Source organism: Acanthochromis polyacanthus, chromosome 21, assembly GCF_021347895.1.
Source record: "Acanthochromis polyacanthus isolate Apoly-LR-REF ecotype Palm Island chromosome 21, KAUST_Apoly_ChrSc, whole genome shotgun sequence".
NCBI lineage: Eukaryota > Metazoa > Chordata > Actinopteri > Pomacentridae > Acanthochromis > Acanthochromis polyacanthus.
The window spans coordinates 21003027-21027946 of NC_067133.1; the positions used below are offsets into that span (position 1 = coordinate 21003027).

The window sequence follows — 24920 nt, forward strand, 5'->3', positions numbered from 1 at the left end:
TAAAGGGAAATAAATAAATGTGGAAATATAAAGAGAAATAAATAATAAATAAATAAAAGGAAAAAACAGAAAAGGTAGAAGCAAAGACAAAATTTTCCTTTTTATTTATTTATTTATTTATTTCTCTTAATATTTCCACATTTATTTATTTATTTGTCTTTATATTTCTACATTTATTTATTTATGTATTTCTCTTTATATTTCCACATTTATTTATTTATTTATATTTTGATTTGGCACTCCTGTGACTCCATATAGACCTACTGGCTTTAGCTTGATGCTGACTTTGGATTGCCTCTGTTGAATCCAGCACTGCAGCGAGAAAGCACCTGCCAGCTTGCGTACGCCCCCTTGAGTTGAGGCAGAGTACTGAGTGCCTCACCTGATGATTTTTCTCTGCACTGGATCGCAGCGATCAGCAGGAATAATTCTCTCACACATACATAAAAGACACGACACAGACTGCAGAAAGTCATGGTGTATAATGAATATTTCTGTAAAGTTCATATTGGCTATATGCTGAAGAACAGAAACGGGCACGCGTCATGGAACCCAGTTTGTATTGGATCATGCAGTCAGACGTGAGGCACAGTTCACCCCTGCCTCACCCGGGGTTTCTGCCCTCGATTTGATCGGAAAAACTCAAATTCGGCAATTTTTACTCAATAAAATGTCAGAAATGTGAAGTCATACTGCATTTTTAACACAGATCAGTGGAAAATATTAATATTTATTTATGTACACTTTCTTTTTTCTTTTTTTGTCATGATGACAGGTGGAGGCCGTGCCTCACCTGCCTCCCCTGACCGCACGTCACTGCGAAGGTGGAAGAAAGGCAGCAGCTTTGGCACTCTCTGACAGAGGGCAGTGAGACGACCAGCGTCCCAGTTGTTGCCATGCCGGCTGCTGTTTTAACCCCCCTCCACCTGTTCAGACACTTCTAACGCAGGACTCAACAGAGGAAATCGTTAAAAGTATCATGACCAAGCAGCAGCAGCAGCAACCACCACAGCAACAGCCGGGGAAAAAACCCAGACGAAGAAGTGCCTGTGGCCAGCCTAAGTCCAGATATGAATATGACGGTTCTTCCGTCCATTTCTTCTACCAACAGGGCCCGGTCAGGTACTTCTACTGTTCGACTATGGTTTTTAAAACATATGGTGCTGAAGGTCTGACGGATGCAAAAATGGACTTCAAAGACTTTGTACAGACAGAATTCTTTCAGCGTGAACTGGAGGCAACAAAACAAAGGGTGGGGGAGAGAGGACAGCAACAAAGAAAAAGGACTGACTCCCAGCCGACAGGGACACGCAAATGCCGGTTCTGCAGACTGGAGCTGGCCCGGACAGTCCGCACATACACGCTGGCTTCCCTGGAGTAGCAGGGAAGTACATCTACTGCCCAGCAAAAGTCTTTTCTTTGTACAAAGATAAGGGTATGGACAAGGAGATGACCTGGACAGAGTTCCAGGAGTCTCCTTTCTTTGAAGTGGAAAAGCAGAGGTGGGAGGCTGAAAAAGGAAAATGAGTGAGAGGGTGGGCTGGTGGCTTATCATGTGCGTATGTATATATGTATATGTAATTTTTGCTCTTTGTTCAATTTGATTTGGCATGTTTGAAACAGTTAAACTGCTGTTCTGTGTGAATAAAGAACACATTTCATTCAGTTACATCTGCAGGTCTCATCAATATGTGTGTATAATGTACAGTAATCAGTAGAATATTGTAATTGAAACCGAGGAAGATTACCAAGTTAGTCACTTAAAGAAACATTCCCTTATCTTTTGTTTGTTTTTGATTTAGTTCTTCATTTCTGACACGTAAGTAGTACTAGGAAAAAGAAAAAAGACAAAAAATTGAAAAATACAATAATGAATATACCAGAGAATCTCTCTGTAGTTCATGCACACAAAAAAAGAATAGAAAGAGGTTTAAACTGATTTAATCCTCCCCCTGTGATTTCATTCATTTTTCCAATCACACAATCCTGATGAGACCCAGCACTGGGGACAGTGTCAGGAAAGCTGCAATTTCATTGGCTGTCACTGAGTGCCAACTACACACGACTGGCCTCTTCCTGCAAAGCGGAAGTGCTAGCCACTACTCCACTGAGCAGCCCACACCGTAAAGTCCCGAAATGGAATTTTTGGTTTTAGTGGGTTAGGACTTTCACTTACTCTTTCTTCGTCCTCAAATTATCTGCTTTTCAAGCTTTTCGCCAGCAGGTGATAGTATAATCCCAACCTGTTTCTCTTCCCCGCGGCACAAACTGATGCAACAGAACTGTACACATATGTACAGAGCCCGCCGGAATTACCGCTGTGATTGGTCAAAAATGTCACGTGATGGCTAAAAGCGTAAAGCTCATTGGCCGGCTCTCCTGTCAAGTCAAATTCTCCACAGGTACAGTCCAACGCGAGACGTCTGAGCCACGTTGATAGCGTTATAAATTCAGGTAAACTTGTGGCTGTTGGTCAGTCAGTCGGTCAAGTTAGAGATTCTTCTGTTGACTCGTAAGTGTTTTCTCTGCCAATAATATTACGGTTTAGAAATATGGGTCATATATTCAAAAATGCCAGCTGCTTCGGTTAATAAGGAAGTAATAGTTTGTTTACCACTCCTGTGTGCGGACGTAGTGTTCCACAGTTAGAGAATAACCTGCCATTGCTAACATAAAATGTTTACACATCGGTGAAGTTAACGTTTTTAGCTCTGTGTATTCGCAGGTAGAATGAGTGTGGGTTTTATAGGAGCAGGCCAGCTGGCCCATGCTCTGGTGAGAGGCTTTACAGCTGCAGGTGAATTTTGAATCATTCTTTTCACATTGTGCCCTAATTAGATTTGACCTCTATTGTTGATGTATGTAGATTGCAATCAGTGAAATGAAATTAAATAATTTCTGGACATTTTCTTCCCCCATCAAGGCGTGATTGCCTCCCACAGAATCACAGCCAGTTCTCCAGACACAGATCTCCCCACTATACATCAGCTACGGGTGTGTAGACGATTGTGATGTTTAATAATCCTGTATTCCATTTTTTGATTCAGGGTAATTCAGAAAGATTTTTTCCTTGATACTTTTGGGGTCTGAGGAGGAAGGCTTGTACATAGGAATTCATGTATCTTTCTGTTCTGAAAAAAGTAATAGAACAAATGGCACTTGTACAGAAACTGGGTGTGAATCTGACTACAAGCAACAAAGAGACAGTGAGCAGAAGTGATGTTCTCTTCCTGGCCGTGAAGCCCCACATCATTCCCTTTGTGCTTGATGAGATTGGACCAGATATTGAAGGCCGTCACCTTATCGTTTCCTGTGCTGCAGGTGTCACTATCAGCTCCATAGAGAAGGTCAGTTGTAGCTGTGTATTTTATTCATTGATCATGGTTGGATGATAACAGTAATAAAAATGACTGGGCAGTTTTAAATAAATGTAAAGGTCTTTTCCCTACCATCTGCTTAATTGCTTCAGTCTTGTAATAAAACCTTGAATAAGACTTATTGTTTGAACAAAGTGAAAACATTTGGTTTCTGCTGGTGACAAAATGTCTCAAATTAATTAACCAGTACTACTCTGTAAGTGGATGAATCCGTTGTTTGTTGACTTTAGAACTACAAAAAAAAAAAACAACCAAACTAAAGAAAAACAACCTGACATATAGTTTTGCCTTTGAAACCGGCATAGCATATTAATTAAACTTTAGTTTAACACAACACTATGAAAATCCATGATGACATCAAAACAGTCATGTTACAACATAAGTTAGCTGCTTGAACTTGAAATCCCCAATAAAAGTCAATATTTAAAGACATATAGTGGAATATATATATATATATATATTTAAAAATGCACTATATTTAATGACTATGTTTTCTCAAGACTATGTTAAATCACTACTCACATGCACATGTGTACATTTAAAAACTGCTGTTGCTTTTTGTAACCATTCATCCTACTAAAAATTGCAAAATTTTTATTTTTATGTTTCATGATTGGCAGTGGAGGAAAATTAAAGTGAGAATTTTGTACCAAAAAGACATAACTTTTGGATATTCTGACATGATTTAATTCATAAAGTGCTATTCTGTTTTTGCAATTTTCACCAGAACAAAAACAAATAAGCAAAAAAGTAATTCAGTCTCAAACAACGGCAAAACTTTAAGGCTAAAATGTACGACATTGAGCTCCAAGGATAAGACACATTTGGTAAAATTTTTAAATACAAAAAGTCTGTTTGTCATTACTCCCAGGCCAGAGTGAGATTTTAAAAACTGAAGCAGTAATTCATGTTTTTTGCTTCTGCCAAATTAAAACTATAAATTACAGAGTAAAGGGCAGTGTCATAACAACTAGTCAGTAAATTCTGATGTTATGTAACCTCTTCCAACAACTCAAATGTAACTCTATCAAATTTAATGCAACAAAAGGGAAGTAGAAGAAATGCTACATTGATTTTTGGCGGAACAGCACTAGGCAGCCTCTTCAGTGAGTGTGCAGCACTTGACAACATTTGAAAAATGGCACTGGTTTTTATACCAAATACAGCCTGATCATCGAGGGTTAGAACTGATCAAACCTTGTTTTGTTTTGGCTTTTTTTCACATAGATTGTTGATTATGGATTTTCTTACCCATCACTTGCATTGGCGACACATGAAGAGGAATGATTACAGTAATAAAAAACTGTCATAATATTTTTATCCCCACATGATGTTAGACAAGCATGAAAAACAATGTGAACCTGTCCTTTAAAATGATATATGATAGTGATTGTTTCATCTCAATTTTGTCTGTAGTCTCAGGACAGTACATTAATTAGTGCATTGTTATCCCTTGCAGAAACTGCAGCAGTATCGCACTGCTCCTAAGGTAATGCGTTGCATGACTAACACTCCAGTGGTGGTGCGTGAAGGAGCCACCGTTTACGCCACGGGTACCCATGCGGAGGTGGAGGATGGAAAGCTTCTTGAACAGCTGATGGCCAGTGTTGGCTACTGCACTGAAGTGGAAGAGGACCTGATTGATGCTGTCACAGGCCTGAGTGGCAGTGGCCCTGCTTATGTGAGTCACTTCTATTTAACAGTGTCTACTGTGTTTGTCATTCCTGACTTACCTCTAGCAATTGCAAAAAAATGTGTCCTTTGGATTGTTGTCCTCTTTCAAGCCTCATAATTTTGATTATTGTGGCCTTGCAGGCGTTCACAGCAGTAGATGCTCTTGCTGATGGTGGAGTAAAAATGGGCCTGCCGAGGAGACTGGCGGTGCGCCTCGGAGCCCAAGCCCTCCTGGTAGGACCATTTTATTTGAAGCAATATTATGTGTGTGTGTTTGTGTGTGTACGTTCAGTTTCGTTGTTTTGCTGTTGCCCCAAATAGTTTAAATGGAGGCTTTTTATTGTATTGTGTTGCTTTTTTAAAAATGTGTTTAAAATTTCAGACAGGACCGTTTTAGCATTCCATCAAGCAACTGCAAACAAAAAGTAGTCTCAGTCTTGACACGATCTGGCACACTTTCATTCCATTGTTGATTAATGTGCTCTGCCACTGCAAATAAATAAACAAACCCTAATGCTTGTCTTGGCTGGTACTGAACTCAGTCTGAATATTCAGTATTTTGGTGAAAGTACTGATACAGGGTGTACTTAATACGACATAATTAGTGGCTCTTCCTTTGTGTTTCTTTAAAGGGGGCCGCTCGGATGTTGCTAGACTCGGAGCAACACCCTGGGCAGCTCAAGGACAATGTGTGCTCACCAGGTGGCGCCACCATACACGCCCTACATGTCATGGAGAGTGGTGGCTTCCGCAGCCTTCTTATCAATGCTGTAGAAGCCTCTTGTGTTCGGACAAGGTAGGTGGACAAGCAAGATGCGAGACAAACAAACAAATCATATTCTCTGTCACTGGGATACATTAGAAATGCTTTTAGGTAAATTGTTTTGCTTAAATGGTCAGAGGGTAAAATATGTTTGCTTTTTTTAAGTTTATAAATCAGGCACCAGATGGAGCTATATGCAAATAATTTTGCAATGAGGATTTGTGCTTCTTGGGTTGTTAAGTACCTACTTTTACAATTATTATTATTACACTTCTACATTATGCACGCATCTGTGTGTGTGTGTGTGTGTGTGGGGGGGGGGGGGGGGATATGTATGTGTGTGAGTTTTACTCTGTTGTAAATATCTTTGTCTTTCTGCCCTTCTTTTGAAAGGGAACTTCAGTTTTTGGCTGACCAGGAGAAGATCTCTCCTGCTGCCATAAAGAAGACAACTCTGGACAAAGTGCTACAGCAGCCAGGAGTCACTGCAGAAGCTGTTGGAGTCAGATCTCATGGGATCAGTATCTTCAACAGCAGTAACCCCAGGGACAAGAAGACCTGATTGTTTTTTGTTTGGTTTTGTTTATAGGAGCAGAAACTGATAACTTTAATGTGATTTGTCACATCACCGATGATGCAGTATATACTGTAAATAAACCACTACTGGTAGATAGTATACAAGTATATAAGATAATACTGTCAAGCACCTCTTAAAAATACAAAAATCACAAAATTCTGAATGAGATTTGGGTAAAGGACAACAGTATGAACAATAATTTATTTTTCCCCTCACCAGGCAGTGTTTTGTATTTGCAATTCCCATTTGAGGTAGTATGGAAAATAATATCCTTTAGTCCCAACAGGAGGTGTATAGTATGGCTTATGTGCTGTCCTGGTCATTTAGTCAACTTGGAAGTGTATACCTATTGTTAGTATAGCTTTCCAACTCTTATTTCTGTTGCTGTTTTCTGATGGGAGTTGCGTGCAATGAAGCAGTAAACCCAGCACAAAGTTTTCACTGTTTTTCTGAAGGTGGCATGACAATCCACTTCTGTAATGCATACCAAAATTATATTTTAACAATTTACTGAAAATATTTTAAAATACTATAAATGCAGCATTCCATGATGCAAGAATGGTCTGCATAATCGTTTAATATTAAATTTTAAAAAAGAGAACATTGCTGTTTGTGATTTATTTGTGCCTATATGCGCGTTAGCAAGAGTTATTTAGACAGTAAATGCTATCAGAAATGATTTCAAGTCACCTCGTAGTTATTAGCAGATGTTGTGTTACAACAGAAGGTGTATTTTGGTTAAAATGTGTATTTTTTTCATGTGAGGAAAATCTTTCATGAATGAAGACACGTGACCAAACACAATGACGTCTGGCTTCTATACAGGAGAAAAGAATCAACAAGGAGAACACGAGCTGGCGTTTGGAAGCGCTGCCGCCACTTCTGTCACCGACACCGAAATTCAGCTTTGCCTCTAAATGTTTGCTCTCCCGCATGAGGGCTCCATAAGAGGACTTTGACGGCGACAACTTCAGAGAGCGTCCTTTTTTTTTTTAAAGTCAGGTGGGTCCAAACAGAGTCTGTGTTATGCTGAGTGTGCATGACTCCGCCGCGCCGCTGACAAGCTAGCTTATTAGGTTAGCATAGCTAGCGTCTCGTCAAGCTGGCGTGTTTTCTACCAGATATGGGTTTCAAACTAAAGTGTCGGCATTACTCAACCTGTCACCACGCTTGTTCTGACAAGTGAGGGGTTTATTTTGAAAGTTTCCCCCTGAAATACTCGGTGGTGGTGGTGGCTGCGAGCTGACATCGGCCGTGGCTCCCACTATGGTGAGATATCAGCTAATCTTTTGTACACAGTAACGACTAACGAGCTGTGAATAAGACGTGCCATTCAAATTTCATGTGAGGCACTTGGCGTGTAGTTCCCCCCTCTATCCAGTTTGAGGAACGGCTCGGTGCTGTGTTGCTACAGTGTAGTAGGAAGGCTGAGCACGGGGATTTCCTCACTTGCTTGTTTTGTAGGCGGGGAGTTTGCCACTTTCACAAGCAGGCGTTGAGAGGTTGGAGACGGAGTCGCGGAATGTGAAAACCGTGTAACCTGTGCGGGCTACGTTTGCGGTAGAAATAGTTTGCCAAGACGTCTTGTGTCCAGTGTCACCGCGCGTCGGGGTGGTTTGTCAACTCATGCGCTTCTCGCTGTTCAAACCTGCTGCTTCATCACCTCGCTGTGAACAGGAGCAAGCGTAAGCCCAGCCAGCGGTTTAGCGAGATCAGGTTGGTTGCTATATTCTCTCATGGCATTTCTGTCAGTGTGATTGTTCAGTGAGCACCGTGTTGTCCTTTTGTGCAGCTTCTAGGCATGCATGGATTACATCTTCCACGAAATGCTACCAAAAACCAGCGTTTCGTGTTGAATTGCTTCACCTGAAGTGACAAATCATTGAACCACCAGTTAAATTGTAACAATAGGAGATCAAACCCGCCGTCCTTGGCTTTAATGTCACAGCCAAGCAGTTAACCACTGTATTCTTTTATTACCAGAGCCACCAAACAAGTAGCTTTATTTTTTTATCGTGCTGAATCATCACAATGATGTATTTAGACGTTCTCAGAATCCACCCCGAAATATGGCACCACCGGACAAAGGTCTGTACGGTGGATAAGGGTCGATGTTTATCACCAAGCCGCCGTTATGAGGGGAGGAGAGGGGAGGGGGGTGGGATGGATCGAAATGGTGCTGATCTTTCGTGCAAGTCAGTCATCAAGCCATGAGCATCAAGTGATGACCATCATGCATTTATCAATAGCCTCATCTACATTCAGCTGAGAATGTGCATTTTATAGCAGGGCTGTCATGATGTACATCAACAAACGGTGCGAGCACATTTAGACTAAGTGCTTAGGTGTCAACTGCGATGTCAAATCCATTTTAAAAATGCACGATAAGCAGATATTATGCATGTGTTGTTATAAAATAGTCCTGTGATGAGTGGATGTTTAAATTGGGTCACGTGTAATTATGGGATGTATAGGAAGTTAAAAACAACACCTCATTTAGGTAGTATTTGAAATAGATTTCTGGTCAAGGAAACAATTATTTCTTTAGTAAATATGACATGCTGTAAATGCATTTTAGCTTTGTTGCTATACAGTATGCTAAATTATACGAATCACCAGCATTATTTAATGCCGTGCAACACTTACTTTCTCGTATTTTGGGTTGGCAGATGCTCTTGTTTCCCTGTGTGTGACATGATGAAATTTGCTGCCTATTAGAGTGCACACTTATGGAGGGCGCAGGTAATGAATTATCCATGGAGAGTCTCTGTGCAATTTGAAAAGTCACCTTGGAAACTGTTGAGCACATATAGGCAGGGCTAAACAGATAGAAGTTGCCCATTCTTGCTCAGATATCCAACTTATTTCATCATCTCTGTTCATGCGAGCAGGGTGTTGAAGTGTGTTTAGCAGACAGGCCAGCCCTGCATCAGAAGCTCGGCTTTGCAATAAAGCGTAATGCCCATCTCTGCCTTTCTCTGCAGGTAACAAGAACAGATGATGGTCCATATAAGAGCCCGATGGGGCTGACAATGGTGTGTGGATGGAGGCAGGGAGTGGTGGAGATCAGCTTTTAGATTTATCACCTCTTTCATTGAGGTAGCGAAGATAAAATAAGGCAGGATCCCAAAGAGGTGAACTGAGTGCACAACTCATACCCAGTGGCGTTGCTCAGAATGGGCAGGCGATGGAGGGTGGAAGAGGATATGCGAGGTTGATGAAACACAAGGCAAGACTTTACATAGCATAGAGTACAGTCTGGCCACCAACACCTCTGTATGGCCAACACAGCTGTGCCTTGGGAGTAGTTACGCCTATTCAGGACAATTAATAGCCTCGAGAAAGGAACACAAATGTGGGATTTGTCCACAAAAGTGCTGCTTAAGCTGCACAGGGAAATGGGAATGCCTGGAAGGAAGGAGAAAAAGATCAATATATTTTTCCCCCTTTTTTGCAACAGGGAGGGAATGTTGGTGATGAAACCGCTTGCAAGTGCAGTGCGGATTATGATTGCTTAGCATTGCGATATGCCCGCTCCACTTCTCAAAGTAATACTTTCATCCAGACAGAGAAGCAACTGTGTTTGATGAATTTCTGTTTGGAACTTGACTTAGATTTGGCATGTTCATTACTGCCCTCTGTTTGTTCATAATATAGATTAGCTGATATTGGACAGAACATGATGAAAATGAGCATAGAGCCATTCACTGGCTGCTGTTTTTCATGTAACCTACTTTTATCTTGGCTAATTTGAGTGTAGGGCACATCCGTGGTAAAGTGACTTTAAAAAGAAGTGATTTAACCATAGCCATACTTGTGTAAGAGGCTAACCCAAAGTGAAACTAATGAATCACTCTGGGTCAGTTTCCTTGCATTTTAAAGAGTGTAAGGAGTGTATGGTTGGGGCTCGATGTGTATAGCATTTTCTAAGGAGGTTAAAGATAGTAGGACCTTGTGTGTAACCCACATTGGAAAAGATCTCAGGCAGACCATTACACTGCCTTTAGTGTTGGCTCTTGAAATAGTTGACTCTTAAGACTGAACATATTCTTTTTAAATGCCCATTATACTTTATATAAATAAATGAAAAATGCTATACATACAGTTGGATTAATTATTCATATTTTTTGTTACTTGCTGTAGGCAGCAGTGTCCTTTAACTGACACAGGAAGACAAAATAATAATTTCATTTATTCATACAAAATATCCTCAGTTTAAAACCCCAAATTGACAAGTGTAAGATAAATGCAAGCTGTTCCTGGACAGTCTCTGTTGCTGAATGTAACATTTAATTATTTATTTGATAAAATCTTTTCTTTTCTCTGTCTCTATGCTACACAAAGTAAGCAGAGGGTTCTGTGTCCTGCTTGAGAAGGAAAATTTCAGTTCATCTGTGGACACAGTGGATGCTTTGGGAATCAAACTTGCGATAGTAGTCTTAAAAATCATCTTTAACTATTTTAGCTATAGTCATTCCAGCACTCTAAGCTTTAGTACAAGTTTAAATACGCGAAAAACAGAGAGAGGGGTTAAATGTAAGGACTCCACAGATTGCATGATTTTTTTTTTTTGTGTATACCAAATGAATGATTATTGTGGAATGATAAAAGACATTTTTAAAGTGTCTGTCTGTCTGTCTGTCTGTCTGTCTGTCTGTCTGTCTGTCTGTCTATCTATATATCTATCTCCAAATAATTTGAACAGAGCAGTAGCAGCGTAATTAAAAGAAAAGTGCATCTGTTTTTTTTTTAGGTAACTGAAAGCAGTTGAATCAAAGCTCTCCACAACAAAACTAAGATGCTGCATTTGATTTCTTTATTTAATGCAGTGATGTCTTTGAGCTCTGTTTATTTGGTGGGTTTATTACAGAGGGGTATTTCAATTGAAGAGAATCCATCTTAAATTGTAACAGTGTGAGTTATTTCACTTTAAATGCATTGAAATGTATTGAACGGCTCTATTTAGCCCATGTGCTGCAAATGTTGTGTTATAGTGTTGTTAGGTCAGTGCAATATGCATTTAATATGTATGCAGCCAGTGTAGTAAAGCTTCTAGATATTTTGCCAGTGTGTGGGTTGCCTGCAACCCTTACTTCCTCTGCCAGTGCTAGGCTGAAGTATCAAGAGCTATTCTCTTCCTGTTTAATCAGGTCCTCCAGGCAGATATTGTGGAAGGCCAATGAAGTCTCTTCTTCTGTCCTATTGCTTGTACTAACAGAGCAGCTCTGAGAGTAAATAGCAGCTACTGAGCATGGAAATAGATTCTGTATGTATTGAAACATTGGTTAATGCAAACTGGTTTAACCCAAGTCCCTTTAAATAAAGCTCACATTATCAGTGACTTCAGTAAAGAGAAAATCCCTTGAGGGCAGTGATTCATGTTTTCACTTTAAAAGACATGAACTGGATGCAAAATGCAGACATAAATGTGCCACATGCTTTTCTTCATGGTATAACCTACTAGCTTCTGCATGTGACTTTTTTTCTCCCCTATTACCATGGACCTACCTAAAGTCACACTATATCTCTTTGTATTTAATGATATCTACTTTCTTCAGCTATTGTTTGTCTCCTTCTTACAGACAAAAGTATTTATGAAATTGATATCAGATAGAAAAAATACTGGCAAATATCTTATACATATTTTTTTACAAATATAACAAGCAAAATATCCACACGTCTGAGTAGACAATTACTACGCTGAAGCCATTTTACCTTAGTCCTAAAAGACTAGTCTGATCTAGTCTACACAGTTACCATTTTGTTGTTTAAAATGTAAATCCCACTGTTATGATTGTCTTATTTTCTGATTTGTATTTTGTGTCAGTAATTTGAAATATATTGTAGAACATTAATTTAGGTCCTAGTTAAAATGCAATGGTTTGTAAAATTCAAAACATGTCACATACCAAAGCTGCTGGCTCTGGTCTCTGAGCTAATAAATGAGCTAAGAGGCTAATCAAAAGTATCCTTCCAATATTTCACTGCTTTTAATTTAAATAATTCAGTCATTTTTCCATCATTGTCAGCTTGTGGGAAAAGAAAAAATTCCACAGCAAGAGTTGCTAAGTCTTTGTCTGAAACATGACTATATGTAATTTCAACACTGTTTTCTCTGGTTTATATCAGTGTTGGTTATAGAATTTTTAGTAAGGGTCATATTCAGGAATCTTCATTCTAGGGGTCAGTCATTTCAAAAGACAGATATAAAATTGTAGTTAACTGCTATTTTAGCATTGCCTAGAATCTTCACTGGTCAAAAGTACTTGCACAGTATTTCCCCTCTACTACAAGCGTATCACATTTCCCTCTGAAAGCTGCTGAATGATTTTCTCTCTCCCTCTTTTTGTCACTCTTATTTCACGCTCTGAATACTTAGTAGTTAATAGCTTCCCTCCCCTCTTCCCGTCGTACCTTTCTCTTATGTACACACTCACACACTGTTTTCTCGATACTCAAGTTTACATCGCTCTTCCAGTATTTCCTCCAAAGCTATCAGAGGGGACTGATTTTTAATTTGCGAGTAAATGGCGCCTGGCACATGCAGCTTGCTTGATAATTGACTTAGCTCAGCTGATGGGAGGAACGATTAGATCTGAATATCTAGGTGATCTTTTCAACTCTGAATTAGAAGGGAGGGACTAAAAGTAGTAGCTCTGATCAGACGTGAAGTGTTGCAACTGGCTGTTTATGCTAACCAGAGTGAAGGTGTTGGCTTACGGCATAAAGCATCTCAACCCTTGAATAGCAAATGGACATGACAACAAATAAGCACAGTGTAGAAATTAATGAGCCAAGACATGAGATGAGGCTGACATTTATTTTTTCTTCTATTCTTTTGCAAATATTTTTATCAAGTGCTTTTCAGTATCTTTGTGGTTATCATTCTATTTCCTCTGTAAAGTCCTTGACAATAGAGCAAGAGGCTTCAAGTCTTATACATTATTGATCAGGGAAACTGAATAGGTGATCATACTGACTTCACATCGAGCTGTCTTCTATTGTGTCAAGTTAATCACAGGTTTTGTGAAGACAATGAGCTGAAAACGGTGCTAAACATTCTATCACCTAAGGCGTAATTTACATATGGGCCAAAGCTCGAGTGTCTCTTGTTGTTCAAACCATATAAACCTTATTTACATGTCTGGAATGGTCATGGCAGTGGAAAGAAATTTAAATTGGGCATATGAGCAAAATGAGTCACATCGTGTGTCTTCCTGGAGTGAAATTTGCTCAAATGTATTGTTTGGTGTGAGATAATATTCAGCTGTCCGTTTCACAGAACTGAGTTGCCATTGTTGGACGCTTGTCTGTGTTTTCCTGAAAACGGTCTGTCATCAGCATGCACCTCCACTGTCTAGTTTTATTCACTTCATTAGCAAGCTGCCAGTGCTAAGTGTTTGGACGTTTCTTTTCAAGAATTGATCGTGACAAGTTAAATTTATATGTGCTTGTGTCGTTTTGGTAATCTGTCTCTGTGTCTCTACATGTGTGCATGTAATTAGTTACGTGATACGCAATCCACTGTCCTGTCTCAGCAGACCCAGTACCCTGTTAGTCCTTCCCAGCCATGTTTAGTATTCTGAGAGCAGGCACTGTCGTAATGTGGATTCCAAGGCAGGTTGCTGGGGTTTTTGTTTGCTGTTATGGCCCTGATAATCTTGTTACACTGCTGTCAAGTGGAGCTGGCCCTCCCTGCAGCCCCAAACCACCATGCGTGCCACCTCCAGTACCAGTAATCCAAGCCCACCCCCGCCCACCCCCGCCAGCCCACCGCCATTTTGAGACAGTCATTGATGGAAGAGCCTTGGATGTATCCTTGAAGAATCACCTCCTGAGCATCTTTATTCAGCCTCCCACCCCCGCCCTGTCTCCCACCCCCACCTTAGGCTGTGAACGACAGTGATAAATATTCATCAGGGAGACGCAGTGCGTGGAAGCTGTAGCCTCGATCCCTCCCCAACAAAGAGTCCCCTAGCTAATGGTGTCCATCCTTGGCATTCCCCCTGGAGAGTTCCCATAGAGGGGACGAGATCATTAAAGCATGCCACAGGCTCAAGGCTGGACCTATCATGTCACATCAGCATTTATCTCACCAGAGTTTTTTCTTCCCTTTGAGTATCAACCTGAGCCAGGCCTACCTTAGCGAGCTGCCCTCTATAGATTTAGATGAACAAAGACAGTGTTTGAAGGTTGGCCGACTTGCTCTCGTTGTGTTAGTTCAACTTCACAACTTCCTAATTGGCACCTTGGTTTTGGTCCTTGCTGAGATCAGTATTTTTTTCTCTCAACCTGTTCCACTCTTGCTCCTCTAAATGTGTTGACCGTGCATTTTACACAAGGCTGTTTGCTCTCTCTCTCTCTCTCTCTCTCTTTTCATCTCACCCTTTCTTTCCCTCTCCCTCTTTCTCTGTCCGTCTCTCACTATTCCCTTTCTCTGGGTGACCACACTCAGCGTTTTCTATTTCCTGTGGGTGTGATGTCTCTCCTCCACAAGCAATCAGCTCTGATTTGTCAGCGTTCTTCCAGGCGATTCATAAAAATTCAGCAAGCATCTACAAAAGACGTCTGTGTCCCTGCACTTGCTCCATACCTCCAATGCCCCTGTGCTCCAAGCTAGTGAGTTTTTGCTTCCTGCTCCTTTGGCTAGACAAACACAAAAGACATGAAATTATTAATATAAGGTAGTAGAAGATGTTGGTATCTACAGCTCTCAGGTATAACTGTTTTAGTGTGAATTTGTCGAAGGGCAGTCTGTTACAATCAAATCAGTGCAGCAAGTCTGAAATTTCCCTGAAATTCTTATTGAAAATTAAAACAGTACTCTTCCTTTTCCTTTGCATCTCTGTGCGTTTGTGTGAGCATGCCTCTTTGTCTCTGTGAGGTATGACATGCCTGGTAGTGGAAGGGAGCAGCTGTGCATTGGACCTTGTCTGTGTTGTTCTGCCATGCCCTGTCATTGGTAGCCGTCTGTTGGCAGCAGCCTGTGCTGGAGGCTTGCAGCCTGGGCGCAGTCTTTCCACAGTGTCATATGGTGAGCTTTCAGTGTGCCAAGCCATGCCTACCATGTTACCCTACACAGCTGTGTGACAGAATACGCCTCCTCAACCTGGACAATGTGCCATCTCTTTGCATTTTCAAGATTCCAACTGTTTTTTGAACAATGTTGGGTCTAGGCAGCTGAGGGGAAAATGTTAGGCTTAATATGAAATTTGGAAGATGCAGCGTTTTTTCTGCTCTCCTCCCAGTAGCTATTAGTGTAGTACTTTCCTGTCTATTTGTCCATTATCTGTGCATCATCAGGCAGACCATTATCCCATTATGTTTTGCATCTGTGGTCCAAATGCTTACTGGAAATGAGTCACCACAAAGGCCAGTGAAAGGTAGGTGTTACTATCAGACAGCTATTCATAGCCAGTCATCAGGGATGAAAGTATCACATTTAAAAAGTCCTCTGCAGAACATGGAAGATTTTTTTTTTTAACATTTTTTTTTATGGGCATATGCAGCACAGAGAAACATTGCTGTTTTATGTGGAGCCAGAGGACTTTTTGAAGTGAAAGCATCAAGAATTCAAGTCACAATCTGACCTCATGTTATGTCCCCAGCCTGTGTGATAGTGTCGTATTCAGGTCATTTTTAACAAGCGTCTGTCTCTCCCTGTTTGGCTCAGGTGACCAGTCCACCTGTAGCACCCTTTTGTTGCCATGGAAATATCCTGAACATCTTAGTGCACTTCAGAGCTACGACTCATCTGTTTTTCTTTTCTTCCTTGGCTGAGCTTCTCTGCACTCATCATACCTGATGACGACCCTAATGGCCGTGGGAGCTATAAACTCATGCACACACTGACAGTAGATCTTTTCAGGATTCTTTTCAGGCATGCTTTGTTTCCTATTTTGATGTTTAAAAAGTTGTAGGTGCCAACATGCTTTTGTTTATGTGCTCAGTACAAACACACACTGCTGGGCTGTGTAAATCAGCTTACCGAAGAAATGTGCTGGCTGGGCTGACTGTGGTGGGTGCCTGTGTCGCTGACACAGCATTTACTGTGTGTGATGTAAAGCACCCAGGGCCACAACTGTGCGTGTGTGTGTGTGTGTGTGTGTGTGCGCGTACTTATCCTGTGACAGAGCTCACACGGTGGAAGGCACCCGACCTTCTGTCTGTCTTAACACCAATAGGCTAGATTTCTCGTCCCTACAGCCTGTCTTGGTGTTCCCTCAGTAGTGACATGACAGAATAAACTGCAGTCCAGCCCTGTTATTCTGAATGGTAGCTGAGGCTCTGCAGTAGTTACAGAACATCCCCTTTTCATTGATTTAAGGGATTATGGTTGGACTCTGGCCAAATCCAGACAGGTGTGACTGTCTAGACTAGATAGCCTGTACAGTAGCAGAGAGGCTGCCGTGTGTCCCTTTGTGAATGTATCTTACTTGAGGGAGGATGTACAGTATAAAGGCTGAGGCCTGACTCTTAGAAGCTGTGCTCGACAGACGTGACTGCTCTTGAGTTTGTTTTCCAAGAAACTGTTGTGAATTGCTGCCAGCCAATTAAATGTCATCATCCTTGTGACTTGCCACAGTACTGTTGAAATGCAGTGCAGAATTCAAGTGAGGGATCTTAAAAGCACTTCCCACTAAATTGCATGCACTCGTCCTGCGTAGTCTGACCTATGGTGGTGGAAATGCACAGCAACAAGTCGTTGACTGTGGTGACAAATGCAGTAGTAATCCAGGTAGCACTTGTTGGCAGACTTGGCACCACAGAGGAAGTCTGAAGTCCTTGACCTACTTTGTATTTAAGGGACTTAGTCATGCTGAGCTTTTTTGCCAGAAAAGACATTCTTTGTAATTTTTTTGGAAGTATTTATTTCGGCAGCAACTGTAGACTTTTTCTGACTCTATTGTTTCATATATTATTGATGACTTTTCTTTCCACAGACAAACCATCAGTGCAGGTGGACGCTGCTTTCGTGGCATGACTACCACAAACAAGGGAAACAAGGCCTTAAAGGTGAAAAGCTTGTGTGACAACATTCATTTATCAATAGAGCTGCAACAATTATTTGATTAGTTGTCAGTTATTGAATTAATCATGAACTATTTTGATAATTAGTTGGGTTGAGTAATTTTTCAAGGAAAATAATCTAAATTCTATGATTTTAGCTTCTTAAATTTTACTATTCTCTGGTTATTTTCCTCCTAAATGACAACACGCTGAATATCTTTAAGTAATGGAGAAACAAGACATTTGAAGACATCCTCTTGAGTTGTTCGGAGCACTAACCAACAGTTTTCATCATTTTTGAAATTTTGTAGACCAAGTAACTAATCGATTAATTGGAAAAAAATTATTGACAGAACAACTGACAATGGAAATATTTGTTTGTTGCAGACCTACTGTTAGCTAATGTTAAATGTTAATATAATGCACTAACTAATCCCCATATGCAGGTGAAGCGGGAGCCTGGGGAAAATGGCACCAGCCTAACAGATGATGAGCTGGTGACCATGTCAGTGAGGGAACTGAACCAGCATTTGCGAGGGCTGACGAAGGAAGAAATCCTGCAGCTGAAGCAGCGGCGGCGTACCCTAAAGAACCGGGGCTATGCTGCAAGCTGCCGGGTGAAGCGCGTTACCCAAAAAGAGGAGCTGGAAAAACAAAAGGCTCAGCTACAGCAGGAAGTGGACAAGCTGGCCACAGAAAATGCCAGCATGAAGGTGGAGCTGGACGCCCTGCGTTCAAAGTATGAGGCGCTGCAGAGCTTTGCTAGGACTGTGGCCCGCAACCCCGTCACCTCAGCAAGGGGACCTATGGCATCTGTCATAGGCCCCCTCATTCCTGGTAAAGTAGCTGCCACCAGCGTTATCACTATCGTCAAATCCAAAACAGAGACTAGGTCGTAGTAGCAAAGAGATCAGGTGGAAGATTTTGAAGACTAAACTAGTCAGTGCATTGTAACATGGTGCAGGATTACCTGTGTAAGTTCTCAATTTTACTCTTGGCCCTAACACTAACAATATGCTCCCCGAATTTACCCTCGTAGTATGATTCAGCACTATGTACTTTTCAACTGCTGTATTGTGCATGGTTGTATGGGGGTGATTTTAAATTGGCGATACTGAAACATTTCATTTAAAAAAGTGAACAGTGCTTTCAAATATTCAACAAGACTGTATTGGAGGACATCAAATTCAGACTGCTGTTTGCTTGCTGCTTTTAATAAGATGACGTATTTAATATGTCTGTTTCTTCAAGACTGAGATCTCAAGTCTTTTCTGTCCTTAGAATTGGCATTTTCTAGAGTCTCCCAGGTGATGACAACTAGTAAAACAATAAATTACAGTTTATCCCTTGCCCATTCCACAATACAGACAGTAGAAAGAGCCAGCACAAATTCCACTCTAAGTCCCTTTGCTTGTTATTATGCACTGACTTCACTTATGAGAAATGACAAATGGTCACAAACTCTTGGTCTTAATGCTACAGATGTCTTTAAAACAACCTGACTAACCTAAAACTAGTAAATTAGTTCAATTTGTGATTTTGTTGGTTGTCTGTCAAGAATATAAGCATGAAATAATGCTCCTACATGCAGCATTCATTTCTGTTTATGTGTTTGTGACAGGCTTCAGTGAACTTGTCATCATCAATATGACTAGTAGATGCAATAATATATGTATGCACTGAAAATACAAAGAGGTCTTGCATATTTATGGTTAAGTGGAAACTATAAAAGTGATCAGCAGTTCTTAATGATATTGTTCCAGAGCTGAGTGCCATTCCGATATGACAAGATTCTTCTACAATATCTGAAAACCTGAATGTTATTACAGTAATATCCTCATTTTTTGTGGGGACCGTGAAATCCACAAACATTTTGAAACATAATTTTTGCTCCTAGAGGAAAATATGTTGTTTTTGTTTAAAAGATATATATTGCATTTTTTGTAATTACTTGTTGACAGGGCCGTCAGATATTTCCAAAAGAAAATCTTTACACAAGCTTTACTGTTTGAATTGTTAAGGTGTAGAAAACTTTGTCTAATGTTGAGTTCTTGGTTTTTATTACTAGGTAGATTACCTTCCATTGTTTATAGAAATACAGAAAAAGAAAACATTTAAAAAAAAATCCTGTGACATCTTTTTGCAATTGTACCGAAAGTGGCTTACTATTGAAGTCTGATAGCTTTTTCTAGTGACTAGGCGCGTACTGTGGGGTAGCGCGTGATGTGATGTGTAAGTGACAAGTTGGCAGTGTCGTTCACTGTATAGATGTCAATGCTGTGCTATTTAAAACAAATCTGTAGAGCTAAACTAGATGGTGTAAACAAGGTCAATTGTCTTTGTGCGTATTGGCATCTGTGATATCCTCAGCTTCCTTGGTGTTAGTTACGAATCATATTGTCATTAAGAGTTTACCACATTGAGCCATGTAATTTGGTGAAATGGCATTAGTGAACATTAATTCAAAAGACTTTTGAAGCTTAAAGCGATACTGAATAATGGTTGCACCTGGTGCTGGATGCCCTCTAAATACATCCCCTGTAACCTGAAAGTAAATGACTTCATTACTGGTTAGATTTAATTATCATATTCATTCCAGCTGCTTACTTGGCCTAAATTAGATTGCAGGGATAGAGTGAATAACCCATAAAAATTATCTTTTGATAGACTAAATGAAAAAACTGTTTTACAGTTTACCTGTGGATGCGTTTTTTTCTCCAAATGATGTTGACAAACCTTGCGGTTTCTCATGATATAACAATAAGATTGCATTATTAAACTTAAGAAGGTACACCATCACTGTTATGAAATTACCCTCTGGTCTTAAGAAATAGTGGAAGGGTTTGTATGCACTAAGCTCCTGCTTGTTTTTCTCAGGACAAAACAGGTTGCTAAAAATGAACAAACCATTCTAGGTGAGACGCAAGGAGGCAGGGATGGCAGCTCAGTTTTTTTTGTCCTCTTTTTTAATAATAAGCATGTCATAAAGGGCTTCAATCCACACTTAGAAAGAGACACAGCATGACCACGTAGAATTACAATCAACAACAGCTGCCAGCAGTGCTCCTTCTGTGCCAAGTGTTGCATCACTCTCCTGGTCCTCTAAAAGGAATTTAACACTGAAGCAGCTCTGCACCTCAAGGTGAAAGTAGTTGTGTAATGACATTAACAGAATGCACTTCATCCAGATCTCACTCTCCTGCTGGTCAGAACATCTTATATTGTCGGGGGAGGTGTTAATCTACAGTCACTCTCAAAACTACGTCTCAGCAAAAACTCCATGCCAGAGATCTGGGTGCTGGTTATAGTGTCTGTGCGCAAGTATCCTATCCTCACTTTGTCAACATGCTTAGCTATCTGCATTGACTGGGTAACTGTGGGAAAATATATATCTGACTCTTGACATAGCCCAGTATTGATGTTGGCGTCCTTATTGCTGTGGCAGTCTTGTGGAGTGAATCTTTTTCGTGTCAAGTGTCTTTAAGGTGTTCGAGTGGCACTGTTGACCAATCTCTCAATCTCCTCTAGAGATGATGACTCTCTTTCTCACACATACAGGTGTATAGTATGTAGCTACAGTAGGTATTAATGACCATTGTGAAAAAGTGACCCTTAATATGCAACTCAGTGGAAAGGTGTGAAAGAGTAGATGTAAGAGTAATCAATATTGTCAAAGTTACTGTGGTCTGTTATTTATAATTCTTGCTGTTTTGTAGTTTGTTTGTTTTTGTATAATGTGTTATTATTTTTTTGATTTTGCATCATTTCATGAAAGAGCAATTGGCCCTTGTTTATAGTAGCTAACATGTGGCAGTGAGCAGTGTTTTAAAGGAATCACAGGAACGTTGCACTCAAGCCTTACTCAATTACTCTGGTCTTAAATTAGCTGATCCATAAATTGAACTTGGATATTGACTGAAAGATATTGCTAATATATAGATGTTTGTGCACTAAATGGATGCTACATTATATTATGTCACAAGGGCCACTTGCAATATGTTCTTTTTTTTTTGGTGTGTGTGTGTGTGTGTGTGTGTGTGTGTGTGTGTGTGTGTGTGTGTGTATGTGTATGTATGTGTGTTTTTGTGTGACTGAGGTTCCTCTGCTGCTACACCAGTCATTAATGCTCATCATTTGCTATAGCATCATCCACAGCATTTCTGTTCTCATCTTGCGTCAAGTGTGTATATGAAATTGATCTTAACACTGTAATTTGTTCTGCAGATTTAATTGAAGTTTTAATTGGTTATGGCTTTTTCTTGTTTGTGTGTTTTGGGTTTTTTGTTTTTGTTTTTTTTTTTTACAAGCAACATGTAAGAGAGGATAAATAACAGCACTTGAATGGCAGTTGTATTTAGTAGCTCTCAAGACATTGGCTTTTTTCATGAAATTATGCTTTGTAAACGGTTGACTGTGCAGGTTTTTCCTTCTTACTCTATGGAGTGGGTCTGTGTTTCAAAGGTATACAAATCTGACTAAAGCGAGTAATACAAAGTTAATAACCTGTTTTGTTATTTTTCTGTATGGGTTGTAATAAAATATTGCAGTACTTTGTATGAAAACAGACAATAGTTAATTGTAACTATTTATAAATTAAATTATTGTACTTTTTGCAATCTGTAGATAAGTACTATGTATTCATATATACAGTAACAACTGTGGATTTAAACGTGATTCTCTGAGGTGTCTAAGTTATTGATGTATATATTGTATGTTTGTTGATACAGCTTACTTTATTTTCTATAAGACCAATAAAATGTTTTGGAAAAGGATTTCACGCATTACTGCTGTCAATTGAAGCTTTTAAACACTGTTGAAATTGGGTTTTGTCATTCTGTGGCGTCATTGACCCAGTTTGATACTTGTAAAAATAAACTGGTGGGGAAGGCTTTTTGCCGTCCAGGGTGGGTTTTAGAAGACAGCGATCATTTAGATGGCACAATTTCTTTTTCTGTGATCCAAAAAAAGCCGTTGGGCGACCCACTTTGGCTAACCTCAGTGGACATATTTTTGGCCCGACACGAGTAAAACATTAGAGTCATGACGGATGTCTAGGTGTGCTTGTCCTAGATTAGGAGGAGTAGTGAGTTAGTCATCTATGCTCCCTATGGAGCTTCTAAACCCCCTCTGTCTCAGCGCACCTCATCAAACATCAGCATCCTCAGCAGCGTTTCAACCCCAGCACATTCAAAACACATCTCATGAGAGAACATGCAGAGACAAAGAGACAGATGGCTGAAGACAAACTACATCTTACCACTCCATCCTGCAGGGCAAGTCTAAACCCCAGTGCCTCAGCAGGACTGCAGCGTGGTATTATTCTTTGGTTCTCATAAACGGAGGAGGCCTCCACAGGTATGTGTGACCTGTACCGCAAAACCGGCTCCTCTTTCTCCTTGGATGCCTGCCCCAGACAACCGGATGGCCTCTGAAGAGTTGATTAATTTGGTGGGTTGGGTTAAGGTGAGCTGGTGGGCAATCTAGGACAGCATTCTTCATCTTCACCCACTTCTGCAGCAGGTGCCTGCCCCAGTTCTCAGACCACAACCCGCTGTACAATTAATGTTGCCATCCCCATCAGCAAGGCCGTTCATTTACCACGTCTGCTCTGCCAAAGCTTGGCATGTGGCTCCACTCTGCAAATAGCACAATACATGCCTGTGTATAAGTGATGCTACACTAGGTGAGATTTCTACTTCCTTTCATTCACATCAGCAATTATTTGAATCACTTTGAGCTGTTGTGATGGTGCATATGAGCAAACAATAGAAAATGTTACTCTCATAAACACAATGATATATCAGAGAGTTACTGCTAACTAAGCAATAATTTAAAAAAAACATGTCCTGATTAAAGATTCCAGCCAGTTAAAGAGACAAAGCAACAGACACCAGGTTATTCAATATAACTGCTTGCCAGGAAATTGTCATGCACCTGTTTAACAATATGTGGCCTTGGGTTTCCCTCTGCTGGAGCTTTAGAGAAAAGACTTGATGTGATTTAATAGGGTTTTTCCACAAGATGACGCCACATTCTTTTAACAGAAGGATTACAAGGATTCCCCCCATAGTGCAATTTGTTTACCAAGCAGAAAAGAGGATTGATTTTTACCTCACACGTTGAAGTGATGAAATTATGGAGTATTTCCAAACGTATTTTTATTCAGCAATTAGGGATATTATCTAGACATGTATTGCTTTGCTTTTCTCACAGTTTATTTTTGGCTGTCCAGAGGTTATTATTTTTGGCCCTAGTTACACTGACCTTGTATATGCTAAAACCCGTTTCTTAGAGGCAATTTTATATTGCTAATATTGCATACTGTCAATGCATGAGAGAGGCGGTAATTATATTTCTTGCTGGCATGTTGTCATATAGTATCAAGAGGTGCATATTAGGTATGTATTAAACTGTCCCTTATTTAAAATATTCAAATGAGGTTGGACAAACCATTAGAGCCGTTCCAATTAAATACATTCAGTACAACACAAAAGTACCTCAAAATGGAATGAACAGAAGACACACCTAGGGTGTCAATGAGAAAAAAATGTTTGCTTTTTTGCTGGGCTGTTGAACTGTACAATTATGATAATACGTAGATGTACTAAATCTGAGAATATCATAGCTTGTTGGCTGGCAGATTATGAGAACCCACATTTAGCATTTTTGAGAGAGAGAGAGAGAGAGAGAGAGAGAGAGAGAGAGAGAGAGAGAGAGAGAGAGAGAGAGAGAGAGAGAGAGAGAGACATATCCTCTGATATATGTATATACATATACATATATATATATATGTATGTATATACACTGCTCAAAAAAAATAAAGGAACACTTTGAAAATACATCATATTTTAATACGGGGAAAAAACAAACTGGATATTAGCATTGATATGGACTGGATAATGTGTTAGGAATGAAAAGTGCCACATTGTTTGATGGGAATGAAAATTATCAACCGCCAGGAGGGCTAAATTCAAGACACCCCAAAATCAAAGTGAAAAACTGATGTGGCATACTAGTCCATCTTGCTGAAATTCCTTGGCAGCAACTCATAATGGTATTCAGTAGTTTGTATGGCCTCCATGTGCTTGTATGCATGACTGACGATGCCGGGACAAGCTCTGAATGAGACGACAGATGGTGTCCGGGGTATCTTTATCTAACCTTCCTGCTCCCCCCTCTTCACACATCCCCAGCCCAGCAGACCCTCCCCTGCCTGTGACACCTTCACCGGCCCCCAATTCACCCTCACGGACTATTCCCACCCCCTGCAGCCCACCTCACTCCCCCCCTCACTCCCCCCTCTCCTTCACACCGGACCAGGTGAGGAGAGAGCTGAGGCGACTGAAGTAGAGGAAATCTGCAGGACCAGACAGCATCAGTCCCAGGCTGCTGAGGACCTGCGCGGACCAGCTCTGTGAGGTCCTCTGCCACCTCTACAACCTGAGCCTCAGCCTAGAGCGGGTCCCCGTTCCTGTGTGGTCCCAGTCCCTAAAACAGCTCACGCCAAGGAACTGGCCCA

General features: G+C 40.5%; 2 protein-coding genes across 7 annotated transcripts; both read left to right on the forward strand.

Annotated features, from left to right (window-relative positions):
- Positions 1 to 2063: 2063 nt before the first annotated feature.
- Positions 2064 to 6992, forward strand: pycr1a (pyrroline-5-carboxylate reductase 1a). Of its 4 annotated transcripts, none has more exons than XM_022221120.2 (8): positions 2064 to 2402; positions 2726 to 2797; positions 2924 to 2994; positions 3168 to 3347; positions 4837 to 5058; positions 5193 to 5285; positions 5684 to 5847; positions 6208 to 6992. In XM_022221120.2, the coding sequence occupies exons 1-8, from the start codon at positions 2345 to 2347 to the stop codon at positions 6374 to 6376; spliced, it is 1029 nt and encodes a 342-aa protein (XP_022076812.1). In that variant the 5' UTR covers positions 2064 to 2344; the 3' UTR covers positions 6377 to 6992. The 4 variants fall into 4 exon arrangements, with proteins under 4 accessions (XP_022076812.1, XP_022076814.1, XP_022076813.1 ...); XM_022221122.2 differs by having other exon boundaries at positions 2065 to 2454; XM_022221121.2 differs by having other exon boundaries at positions 2066 to 2512.
- A 199-nt stretch (positions 6993 to 7191) lies between these two features.
- LOC110970804 (transcription factor MafG) lies at positions 7192 to 22173 on the forward strand. Of its 3 annotated transcripts, none has more exons than XM_022221125.2 (3): positions 7192 to 7393; positions 17335 to 17407; positions 17848 to 22173. In XM_022221125.2, the coding sequence occupies exons 2-3, from the start codon at positions 17372 to 17374 to the stop codon at positions 18298 to 18300; spliced, it is 489 nt and encodes a 162-aa protein (XP_022076817.2). In that variant the 5' UTR covers positions 7192 to 7393; positions 17335 to 17371; the 3' UTR covers positions 18301 to 22173. The 3 variants fall into 3 exon arrangements, with proteins under 3 accessions (XP_022076817.2, XP_022076818.2, XP_022076816.2); XM_022221126.2 differs by lacking the exon at positions 7192 to 7393 and adding an exon at positions 7421 to 7660; XM_022221124.2 differs by lacking the exon at positions 7192 to 7393 and adding an exon at positions 7669 to 8107.
- Positions 22174 to 24920: the final 2747 nt, after the last annotated feature.

Excerpts from the sequence above, each read along its gene's own strand:
- pycr1a (XM_022221120.2), top strand. The coding sequence starts at position 2,345 with ATGGCTAAAAGCGTAAAGCTCATTGGCCGGCTCTCCTGTCAAGTCAAA. Across the intron at positions 2,798-2,923 it reads GAGAGGCTTTACAGCTGCAG|GCGTGATTGCCTCCCACAGA; the intron begins GTGAATTTTGAA and ends TCCCCCATCAAG. Across the intron at positions 5,286-5,683 it reads TCGGAGCCCAAGCCCTCCTG|GGGGCCGCTCGGATGTTGCT; the intron begins GTAGGACCATTT and ends GTTTCTTTAAAG.
- LOC110970804 (XM_022221125.2), top strand. The coding sequence starts at position 17,372 with ATGACTACCACAAACAAGGGAAACAAGGCCTTAAAG. Across the intron at positions 17,408-17,847 it reads AGGGAAACAAGGCCTTAAAG|GTGAAGCGGGAGCCTGGGGA; the intron begins GTGAAAAGCTTG and ends CCCCATATGCAG.